Source organism: Zalophus californianus, chromosome 6 (genome assembly GCF_009762305.2).
Source record: "Zalophus californianus isolate mZalCal1 chromosome 6, mZalCal1.pri.v2, whole genome shotgun sequence".
NCBI classification, from domain to species: Eukaryota; Metazoa; Chordata; class Mammalia; order Carnivora; family Otariidae; genus Zalophus; species Zalophus californianus.
The window spans coordinates 107,273,073-107,285,464 of NC_045600.1; the positions used below are offsets into that span (position 1 = coordinate 107,273,073).

The following is a 12,392-nucleotide window of genomic DNA, read 5'->3' on the forward strand; positions in this document are numbered from 1 at the left end:
CATTGTACCTTGTCCATGTAGAATGGTCTGTGGCTCGCCACAAGATTTGTTCTTGTTATGGGCCTTGGAAGCACATATACCCCATAATATTAAAATACCTTATGTTTGCACAGCACTTCACAGTTTACAAAATGTCTTCATATCTGTTACTTCATGTGAACCTCTATAACAGTGTTCTGAGATTACTAACATTCAGTTCTTTAAAATGGGCGTATTTGTAGGGTTAACTGAGTAACCAGTTCTGTCATAATTCTGCATAGACATTTTAAATGCGTCCTTGATCAGTGGTAACAGAGGTACCAAGTAATTTGTTGGAAAACTGACCTCCAGCACTTGATTGAAACACAGACTTACTCACATGCGGCAACAAAGTGATCAGACATCCTTTATATTTTAAATTGGACATCATCTTAATGAGACATCTCACACTGCCTTTTATCTTTGCTTTTGAAAGGGAATGCATCCGTGGAATGCTCTCCGGCATTTTTCTTAATCATACTTTATTCTTTAGGCATTTTTCCTGCCTTCTTATAGTTTGGATATAGAAGTTATTCACAAGACATCTTCCTAAACATTTATCTGAATATAGATAGAATTATACATAGGCAAAATCCTAAGAGTCCCAGTACTGCAATCACACATCAAGATGGCATTGTCTGCAGCGGTCTACGCTTTCATATGTGGAAGGGTTCCCCAACCTATTTTAGAAATTAATAATTTTTCAAAAATAACTCGAACAAGCTATTTGTCCTTCTGCCTCTGTAGTTCTTAAGGTCATCTGCATAAAGCAAAAGGGAGACTTTAAGATGAATTGTAAGCTCATTTAATTTCCAGACGACGTCTATAGTGTTTAAACACTGACATCAAAGCAAAGAGCCAATTATCAGAGTGCATTTGATCTGAAGCCCTGTTGCCTGAATTGCTATAGTTTTCCTTATGCTGAAAAGGAAATCTGTGTCACATCTCAAAGATGTAATATTTAAAATCACTTTATCTAAAGCAGTTTAACTTGAAACATGTGTTTGGGCTCACTAACCACAAGGAGGCATTGAAGCATCTCTTCAAAATGTGAAAAGCAATTTTACTCAAAAAAAAAAAAAGTTGCACCAACAGTTGCTGAATTTCATATAAGCAATTATACCTGCTTGTGAGTATGTGTGCCTTTTAAGTTCATGCTTTGATCCACTTATTTTTTTTAACCCCTGAAATGCCAGCAGGAAGAGTTGCTGCTGTTTCTTCTTTTAGTTTTGTACAAGAGTAATCCACATGCATTTTCCTTCTGCTCTGTTTCCAGTGGACACGAAGGCAAACTGCAGGACTTCTATCAGTACTGACAAAGTAACTGCATTAACCTTTATTGCCCTCTAAAGGTTAAAATTTCTTTTGACTGGGTGAGCAGAAGCATATTTCTTTAGTATTCAGAATTACTTAAATACATATTCCTGACAGCAAGGGGTTTCTCTGAAATCCGTGTGTTAGTTTAGAATGATTCTGGGGACACATCTTCAAAATGCCACACAGGAAGCATAAGTTAAAAAGAGCCAATACGGTTTGTTTGCTTGTTTGTTTTTTAAACCCTGAGCATAGTTTTCTTCAATTTTGTTTTGAACATTCATGTTCAATGTCAGACATTTTCCCCCTGTTTTTATAATCTTGGTTCCCGGTGGTTTTGCTAGTATTGAAAAATACGAACTCTTCTTAGGGCACCTGGGTGGCTCAGTTGGTTAAGCGACTGCCTTCGGCTGAGGTCACGATCCTGGAGTCCCGGGATCGAGTCCCATATCGGGCTCTCCGCTGAGCGGGGAGTCTGCCTCTCCCTCTGACCCTCCCCCCTCTCATGCTCTCTCTCTCTCTCATTCTCTCTCTCAAATAAATAAATAATCTTAAAAAAAAAGAAAAATACAAACTCTTCTTTTGCAGAATATGCTGCTTAGCAAATCTTCCAGAATAATGCTTAATCCCCTGAGAAGCAAGGATCTCATTCTTAGGAGTTAGACTGTGTCTGCAAGATGCTTCCGAGAAAATTCTTGCCTAGAAATGTGGACTGTGACCCCTGGAAATCCTAGTGTGCCATTTTGCCATACTGACTTGCTCTTTCTGTGTTTTGACATCTTGTTCACCTTTTAGGATATTCTCTGCCTGTGAGACAAAATATGGACGACTTCAACACACAACAGAACATGCAGCTGGGGAGGCTGTGTGACATCTTAGGTACAGTAAATACTTCCACACAAATGACTCTTGGGAATGTTTATCAGAGGATGTTGATAAAAATGTTTAATTTTGCTTATTTGTTTTCCCCTGCAAGGAAAAAGTGTGGATTTCTAATCTACTGGCGGGGCAAAATAAATGTTTTGTTTTAAAGAACAGATTTATAGTGGCATTGACTTGAATTAAAAAATGACATTTTTAACTAATTTATTTGGGTTGCTTTTTCTAAATTCTGAGGATTTCTCTCCTATAGCCCCAAATCCTCTTCATTTCCCGACTCCAGCAGTGAGGGAAGCCAACATTTTATATCTGTGTCAATATTGTCTATTATGTTATCTGGGAAGTAAGTGGAAGGTGGTATCAGAAATGAAAAGAATTGTTTTCACTATAAGACTAAGAGGGATGTGAAGACAGATTTTTTAAAGAGAAGCTTTTATTTAAATACATATCATCTAGTTATTAGAAAACAGGAGGTGCCTAGGAGAGGGAATTCTTAGAAATATAGACCTCAGGTGGTAGATATTTCCTTGTAAAGGTCAGGCTCTGATACTGGCTTGGTCAGTTCTAAATCAGACACCAACCTGGGCCAGGAGAGAAGACAATAATGCCCTGGTTTGTGCTGCTGAAGACCAAGGTTCAGGTTAGGCTTAACACAAGGTCACAAAGGCTAAGCACTAATACTGAATCAGTTTAGAAGGTACTGGCCAGAAATTCAGGGTAAACAAAAACTAGGTTTTTATTAGTTACCAAATAAGAACTTCTTTGTTTTGCTAAAATACAGTTGCTATGGCCTTTATTTAAGCAAAACAAGGAAGAATTTTAAATTATCAATGACCAACTCAGCTGGCTCCCCGGAATGACATACTTTACATGATTCATATATATTTCAGCATCATTATTATTTTATAAATGCCATTTGGTAACAAAAATACATCAGTACTAGAAATTTACAGTGTCCTAAAATAATAATAGTGTAATTGCTTTAATCTATTATGTAGGCACTAATATCGTTTTTCAGAGTTACAAAAAAAATTTTTTTTTGATGACTTGAGATTGATTTGTTAGTGCTGAGCTATTTCAACTAAAAACCTGACTGCGTGGAAATCACTGAAGTGCAGCAGAGGGCAGACTTTGCTCTAATTTATTTGATTTAATTTTTTTCTTTAGCTTTTTATATACCTTTCTATATATAGCACAAACCATCACCAAAGAATTTCTTTACAAAAGAGTCTCATTATTAGAAAACATTTGAAAATATGAGGTTTCTATTTTAAATAATTCAATAGTTCAATCTATGTCTTACCTGCAATGGAAAATTTCACGATGAACTTTTCTGAGAGACTATGAACCAAATGCCTTTTTTTGGTACACTGTCTTCATGATATAGCAATCCGATCCCAAAACCTCTTCAAGAGATGTAATGGAAGTTTAGAAACGGTAGTTAGAAGGTAGAAAAAGTACTTGCTTGTGAAATTTTTAAAAAATATATGAAGAAACTAGGAAAAATAGTAATTTTATGTAAGAATAAATTATCTTTTTTTTTTTAATTCCATTAATTCCTAGTGAAGTGTGTTGACTTTTTGCTTATTCAGGGAAAACAAAGAGAATCTGATTAGGTTGGTAAGACCTGTCATTTGGATATTGGCAGTGAAGTCAGGGTGTCAGGTGGAGACCCCAATGGCTACCAGTATTTTCAATTCCTAGAGGAGTTAAGCAAGAGAGTGATCATTATTGACTATTGACTAGCGATCAAAGCAATCTTTGTCTTCATATTAATTGCTTTCCAAAATTACCTGTCAATTAATTTTGAACGTTTGCAGATGCACAAATATTGGATATTCGTGTTAGTGATATGTATTCCTTTGCCAGAAATGCACAGGGAGGTGAGATGAGTGATATGATTTGTTGTTATTTGTAACCTAGATTTTAATTTTTCTTCCCAAGAAAAATTTAGTTTTCTTCAGCTGCGGAGTCTTTGTTTTTGTTGTTTGTTTTTATGTCTTTTTTTAATACTTAAAAAAAATCCTAGTTTGGTTTTTAAAAACAAATAAAGACCATATCCAAAAGCCACACTGAAGTTAATTTAGATTGGTTTTGTAGAGATCTTCACCATTTAACCAGCTTTTTTGCACTTCAGCGTTTCTCTAAAGAAGAGATAACACTACCACTAAAAAATAGATACAATGATTCCTTCAGAAGGAGGGCTGTGAGGTACCCTTAGTTTAGTAAGACACTAAGTCTCCTCTTGCAAACCCAAAGTTTGGGATAAATAATTTGGTCATTCAGCAACTGGATACAAGTTATTTACTGTCTCCTCAGTTAATTTATTTTGAGGTTTATGTGACAATTTGGTTTCAAAATCAAATAGGGGCCACTTAGATATTTACATTTATGGAGTGCCTCCTCTCGGCTCAGCACGGGGCCACTCAGCATGGGGCCAGTTTGGAGGACTCCGCTTCTCCTGGGGGAGGATTTCTCCCACACGCCATTGATCTCACTGATTGTGTGAGATTCTCTACTTCCCACATCCCTCCATCCTCCCAGATCCCTCCGGTCGGTCCACAGGTATTTATTGGGGGGCTCCTGCATGCTCCATACCGTACCTGGGCTTGGGGGAATATAGGAAAGAGCATACACCTTGCCTTTAAAGAGTTTGGAGAGACAAGATTAATAGATTTGAGACAGTAGGATGAAATGACCGAGGATACTACATCATGTTAAATCTTGGGGGCGCTGATAAAGGGAGGGCAAGTGTGGAGGGCAGGGTGTGGAATCACTGTTGGCTCCCCTAGTCAGGGTGGGCCGTGCCGCAGATTCCTGCATCTGTACTGTTTACTGAGTACCTACTATGTGCCAGATACTGCACCAGGTGCTTTATAGGTATCCTTTCATTTAATACTCTTCAAAACTCTATGTCCCAGGTGATTTTCTTCTCCATTTTTGAGATGAAGAACCGATGCTTAGAAAGGTTAAATACTGTGTCCAATGTTCCCAGGCAGCTGAGCTGGAATTTAATCAGTCTGTGTTCTATATACTCTTGTCAAACTGAACAGAGGAGTCCTCAAATCCCCTCTGAGCCCTACCTGACCAAGGAAATATTTTACAGTTCTGCCTCCCCCGAACTTCCCGAAGCACCTGTTCCACGTGCTTCACTGGGTCCGCCCCTCTCCACCTTGTTTGAAGGCTGTTTGTGCACATGAAATGGTCGCTCCTCGTGGGCATTATCCCAGCTGCTTTGACTCCTCATTTCCCTCCATGTCTAGCCAAGTGCTTTGCCCCTACCGATCAACCAGTTATTTTATGAATGAATGAATGTCTCCAGTGGCTGCTGATTCCCTGTCCCAAGTCCTTAAAATATTAAAACCCTGCAGTGGGTAATCTCATCTCACTATCCCATTTGGGTGGGATATTCAATTAGGATTTCTTTCTATGTACATACTAAGAAGCACAACTTAAGAAGAAAGACAGTTAAATTAAGACAGCGTTTCCTTTAAACCAAGAATCACTAGATGTCCTATTTAAGTAATATACTCCTCTTTGGGAATGGAGCAGGGAAAAGGTTGGTTTCCTGAAATAATCATTGCTATGGTCATAATCAGACCATTTATTTGGACAGGATGTTCCCTGAATTGGCCCTGCCAAGTCCAGGCAGAATAAGAAATTGCAACTTCATCAGCTTTCTAAAGTTAATAGCTCTGTTTTATAATTTACTGAAGTTAATGGGATAAATTTTTAAAGCACTATGCAATTCCCATTGATGTTAATGGTAGTTCTGGGGCTAACTCCCTATGTATTATTTGAAAGCACACTTCCTTAGTACCTCACAGCCTTCCTTCTGGAGGAATCATTGTGTCTATTTTTTTGGTGGTGGTGTTATTTATCTTTTCTTTAGAGAAATGCTAAAATACAAAGAAGCCAGTTAAATGGCGAAGATCTGTACAAAACCAATCTAAATTAACTTCAGTGTGGCTTTTGGATACGCTCTTTATTTTAAACTGTGCAACATCAATCCGATGCCAGAGTTCAGAATGTCATTTACCTTTATACCAGTAATTAACATTGTGCCTGTTGTTTTTAGATGCCAATGTGAGTGTCATCTACATCTGCTCCATTCAGATGAACGACGAATTACTGCGGTATTACAATAAAATCCTGAGTCTACAGGCGGCTGTCAAATCGGGGAACCTTGAGGATAGAAGTGACCTGCAGGGCAGGTTCAAAATTATCACCCCTGAAGCTATAAACGTCTTCCCTGTGAGTTTGTCTTCTAATTACTACGGCTTCAGGGATGCAGTAAAATTAAATTGGAAATTTTATAACTTGCAACGCTCTGGTACACATCAGTGAAATATTATTGCAAGTTTAACAGCTTTACTGATTAGACTACTAGTTGGACTGGAGGAAATAAATATCCCAGTTTAACTCGCAGACTTAGTTGAGCTGCTCTTGCCCAGTTTCTCTATAGCTGAAGCCTAATTGCAGTGATTGGGTGGTACCATCAAGTAGGTAAATTTATAACATCTGTAGTTCCTTTTCTTCAATTTTGTGTGGTGGACGCCAAGACAGAGAAAGCCTGGGCCCACCCACGGTCACCAAGCTTGTTAGGGACAGAACCTCGACCAGGGCCCCTGTTTTCTGATTTCCACACTGCTATTCTTTGTTACTCCCTGGACTTGTTTCCTCAAGGGAATTTGGCCTGATTTACCACATCACAGGGTTCATAATGAATGAGGTTCAGATTTTTTTTTTTAACTTCTGCTGATTTTTAATGAATGGGATGAATTCTAAATGGAACTCCACCCCCACATAAGAGCTTTTGGGAAATTCACGGAGTCACAAGCACAGTGTAAGAGATGGCTTGAAATGAATTTCTCGGGGCGCCTGTGTGGCTCAGTCGTTAAGCGTCTGCCTTCAGCTCAGGTCGTGATCCCAGGGTCCTGGGATTGAGCCCCACATCGGGCTCCCTGCTCAGCGGGGAGTCTGCTTCTCCCTCTCCCACTCCCCCTGCTTGTGTTCCCTCTCTCGCAGTCTCTCTCTTTCTGTCAAATAAATAAATAAAATCTTTAAAAAAAAAAAGAAATGAATTTCTCTATGTTTTAACAAGAATTTAAAATTTCCATTTTAAACAACCAACATTTTAATACCTAATGGACTATACAATTTTGCGGAGACTTTTTTTTGTATAATTAAGGGTCTGAATTTGCTGCTAAAGATAGCTCTCTCCACGCACAAGTGGGATGCACCAAAATCTATGCTCTATTTTTTGGCAAAGAAATCGATGGCATGCTTTATTATCTATGTGTTGTTGCTACCTATTAACCCTTCAGATGCACCATGTTTTGACAGCCCCCCCCCCCCCGAAAAAAAAAGGCCTGCCAGGGCTGAGTAGGTTTGCTATAACATTTCTGCTTTGCTAGTATACTCAGTGAATTGTCATCAGGAGTTACTCTCTTCTACCAAGATAAACATTTTATTTGTTTCATCACTGGATACCTCAATGTTCCCCCCAAGCTCTCTGCCTAGCTCTGTTTCATGGGCACTGCTTGGCTATGGAGGAGGATACAGGGACAGGGTGAACAAGAGAACAGACAGGGGACAAATCATCACCACTTCCTTATGCTCTTAGGAACCTCCCAACATCCTCCATCAGGGCAAGGATTGCTTGGTGCTCTCTAGCTATCCCCTGGCCTCAGTGGCAGGGTCAGAGTGGACATCAGAAAGCAAGGAAGAAAAACTACCATTACTGTGTGGTAATTTCCCAATTTTATCCAGCCAGAAAATGGAGCTAATGCCTGGGAGCTGCTGATGAAGAGTTTCTGCACATCTGAAAAGTCCATATACATCGAAGAGGCATGGAATGGGAAAGGGGCACTAATTTGGGAACAGGAAAGTGAATGCACAAGTAACATTTCTCAAGTGCTTAGCACACATTTTCTCTTTTGGTCCTCAGAACAATGCCAACAAGACAGAAATGATCAATCTCCTTCTATGGCTAAGGAAACTAAGTCTCATTTTCTAGTCCAAAGTGCTTGGTGGGGTCAGAGTCTAAACCAAAATCTGTCCGACCCCAGAACACTATCATGAATTGGAATGATTGCGTTGCTCCTGGATGCCCCTGTGGCTAGCTCCCTTTACCTTTCTGGTCCTCTGATCTTCATCTATACAATCAGGTGATGGGTAAAGGCATTTCAAAGACCCTTCCAGCTCTACAATCCTGTTACTTGAGACAGGTGCCCTGCAGTCCACTCTTCAGCTTCTAAGGAAGATATAGGCGGTTGGCACTAACAGATGCACTGAGTCACATTCATAGTTAGGTCTGCATCTTGGTGAGTAGAAACGAGTAGGGAATATTTTAAGTGCTTAATACTTCTCATAGTTTAAATTTAAATTATTTGAGTAATTAATCACTCATAGGCAATCAACTTTTTAAAATACAAAAATTAAACTCTCACTTTCACATCAGTTCCCGCTCCTGTTTAGTTATTGCTTTATTTCCTTTTAATGGGTTTGAGAGATTGTATCAGTGCTGATTTTCATTCAAATGGATGGCTCTGAGGAGATTTTTTTTTAAAGCGTGCCAAAAATCTGTTTGTACATCTCTCCAAGTTACTATATGATGCTTGAATCTGTAATGGTAAAAAGTGCTCTTCTAAAGTCATCATGTCTGGTTGTGAACATTTTAATGTTTACGAAGACATCCCAAACAACTACTTTTTGTTTCAGGTCCAGAAAAAAATTAGTGGTGATAAATCAAATGTATGTATAATGTTATGAACTAGGAACATTTTAGACTTTCGTCATCTATGCTAATCTGCTGCCTGGATCTGATGATCATGATTTTCTCTCAACGGTCATACAAGACCCGTGGCCAGTAACGTGTCCTGTGCCATCACTCACTTGTATTCAAATCTTTACTAAACACATATCGAACACAATACTATGGGACCATCTTGCCTGAAGAACAAGGCAGGCGCACAGATGACTATAAACCAGAGTCTGGCTGCGTGCTCACCAAGAGAGGAGCCAGAACCCCAGCCTGGCTGGAAGTGGTTCGGAATGCTAATATTAGGTTCTATCACTGCATCTGCCACCCCCTCATCACGCCTCATAAACTCACCAGACCTTCACTGCTCAGTCTGGAGAATGGGAGAAGTTGTGGTAACTGCAGCATGAAATTGTGCCAGTCCCGGGTTTCAATCTTGCCTCTGCTGTTTGCTACCTGTGTGACTTTGGGCAAGTCACTTGAGCCTCCGTTTCCTCACCCCAAAAGAGGAGCTGTTCGTTGGTACAGTGTTCTATGGATCAAGCAAGAGAATAGTGTCAGAGGCCTTGGCCTTGTGACCTTGACACTGAGAGCATGGCCACCTTAAAGCACTCTTCTAGGTACCCTGTAAAGCTCACCATGTTACATATTAATATAAGTCCCCAGTTCTCCCCAACACTTAATTTTTTTACCTTTCCTCATTGGAATAATTTGTGGGGCAAGGAAAGGGGTGAAATAAACAAGAAGAAAAGATGGTGATTAACCAGATGGGGAACACAAACTCAAGAGGTGCTACCAGCCATTGTGTGGTGGAGCACTGGGCTTCCCAGAATTGCATTCTCCAAAGTAGGTGTTGAAAATGGATTTAAATAATGGTAGAAAAGGCATATGACATAGATCGAAGAGCTTAGAATAGAACGCTTGCCCTGGAAGTCGGGCCCCACAGTGTGAATTATATAAATCCTCTTCTCAGAGGGGCTCGGTTTTTTGTCTTTTTTTCTAATTGGGGGCAAAATACACATAACATAAAATTTACCATTTTAATCATGTTAGGTGTGCAGTTCAGTGGCTTTAAGTACACTCCCACTGTTGTGCAATCATCGCATGATCCATTTGCAAAACTTTTTGAACATCTCAAGCAGAATTTCTGTACCCATTAAACGGAAAGCCCAGAAGAGCTCTGGTTTGAAAGGGAAAGTTATTTCAGAGCTGGAAAGACCCCAGAGACTTCTAGTCAATGCATCATTTGAATATGGGGGCTGAGGCTCAGAAAGGTCGAGTTTTCTAAATCACCTTGCAAGTTACAAATTCAGGCAGGACTGAAATCCAAGGGCTCTCCTCGCTCTCTTTCTCCCATACTCATCATTACATCTAACGGTTTGCAAACTGGTGCCGCTAACATTCCCAGAAACAGTTGAGTAGCTTTTCTCCACATTTTTATGCCATGTTGAGTAGATAATTTTGACCAGAATTGGGGAAGTAGGTGCGAATCTGCAAAATCCCGTAACTCCCTTAAGACACTGGCACCTTGCATTATATAATTTGCATGGCATTTTTAATGACTTTATTTTAAAAAGAGAGTTTTTCTCTGTAATAATAATTAGTACCATTTATTGAATATCAACTCAATGCCATGCATTATAACAGGTGTATTACACTCATGATCTTATTTTAGGCTTAGAGCAACCCAGCAAACAGGTATTTTTATTTCCACTTGACAGATGGAGAAACCAGGGCGTTCTGGGTGGCTCAGTCAGTTAAACGTCCGACTCTTGGTTTCGGCTCAGGTCATGATCTCATGGGTCATGAGATCGAGACCTGAATCTGGCTCCCCACTCAGCAGGGAGTCTGCCTGGGGAGTCTCTCCCTCTGCTCCTCCCACAACTTGCTCTCACTCTCTCTCTAAAAAAAAAATAAATATATCTAAAAAAACAAAACAAAACAGATGGAGAAACTTAGGCAGAGGGAGTATAAGTCACTGGCCCAGGTTCAGGTAGCTTATAAGTGATAGAGCTCGATTCTAAGCCAGCACTCCCAAGTCCCCAGCACCTTCTCACGTGCCATGATGCCCTCCTCTCTAGAGGAAATGAGCAATCACGGGTTCTCATATTCCACCCTTGGCTAATGGCTTTCCTGTGCCCATCGTCACCTGATTAAATCCTCCCTTATCCTTCAAAATTCACCTCATCCTTCAAAATTCACCTCAACCCCAAACTCTTTCATAACAATAATATGAACTAACATTCATTATGTGCTTATTATATAAGTGCTTTCCACGCATTTATCTCACTGAATCCTCGCAGCATGCCTGTGAGATGGGTACTACTATTATACTCATTTTACAGATGAGGAAACTGAGGTCCAAGGAGAATGAGTAATTTGCCATCTCCACTGTCCCCACCAGCACATGGCCTCTGCCTCCCTCCTCCATGCCTCCCAGCCCTCTGTAACCCTTTATGGCCCTTCTCTGCCTGGTATTGGTTATCCATCTACTGTACTCATTTGTGTCCCCACTCCTTGAACGCAGAGACACGCTTGTACTGGTTTTGGTATGTGCTGACCAACTGGCTCTGTCCTCTGCCCTTCCTAGACATGCCAGAATTGTTTACTTTATTGAATGAGCAGTCATATGTATCACTGAGTGAGGTCTAAATAGTCAAAAATAGGGCGCCTGGGTGGCTCAGATGGTTAAGCGTCTGCCTTCGGCTCGGGTCATGATCCCAGCGTCCTGGGATCGAGTCCCGCATCGGGCTCCTTGCTCAGCGGGGAGTCTGCTTCTCCCTCTCCCTCTGCCTCTCCCCCTGCTTGTGCTCTCTCTGTCTCTCCCGCAAATGAATAAATAAAAATCTTTAAAAAAAAAAAAAGACTATTTAAAAAAATTAAAAAAATAAGTAGTCAAAAATAAAATAAAAAGAATTTTCCACTGGAAAATAAATTTAAGTCTTGCTGAAGTTTTCAAATATTTTCTACCCATGAATCCTCTCCAGAGTGTTGGCTAAAAACCAAAACAATCATTATAAAAGTACATATTTTCTAAAATGGACTTGGTGGTAGAACTTTGGAAAGAGAGTACCGAGTGCCCTTTGCCTAGCCAGTCACTTGAAGAGTTGCCGGATTAAGAGTCCCATATAGTCAAGCATACTGTAAGGCTTTTTTCTTCATTTTTTGTATTGATTTTCCAGACGCTTTAGTGTTAAACCATGCCAGAAGTGTTGCAGAGATGAATCACTATTATCCAAAGGCTGCCAGCCTCTTTTCCTTCTGACAGAAGGATAATTCCACGTGGATCAAATAAATACAGATGTGTAGTAATTAGTTCTATTCCCAGTGAGCCTATTTCCAACACACTAAAGATGTGAGCGATTATGGAGCCTCACCCCAACAGCTTTTATCAATTTAAACTGCTAAACAACAGGAT

The 12,392-nt window shown here is 40.0% G+C and overlaps 1 protein-coding gene across 12 annotated transcripts in view; it reads left to right on the plus strand.

The window, feature by feature from the left end:
• IQCH (IQ motif containing H) overlaps positions 1–12,392 on the plus strand; it is a 218,900-nt gene that overhangs the window by 124,677 nt on the left and 81,831 nt on the right. For all 12 annotated transcript variants that reach the window (XM_035728097.1, XM_035728098.1, XM_035728099.1 and 9 more), the window contains 2 exons: positions 2,128–2,211; positions 6,290–6,465. In XM_035728097.1, coding sequence (XP_035583990.1) covers positions 2,128–2,211; positions 6,290–6,465 — 260 coding nt within the window. The remainder of the gene's footprint in view (positions 1–2,127; positions 2,212–6,289; positions 6,466–12,392) is intronic.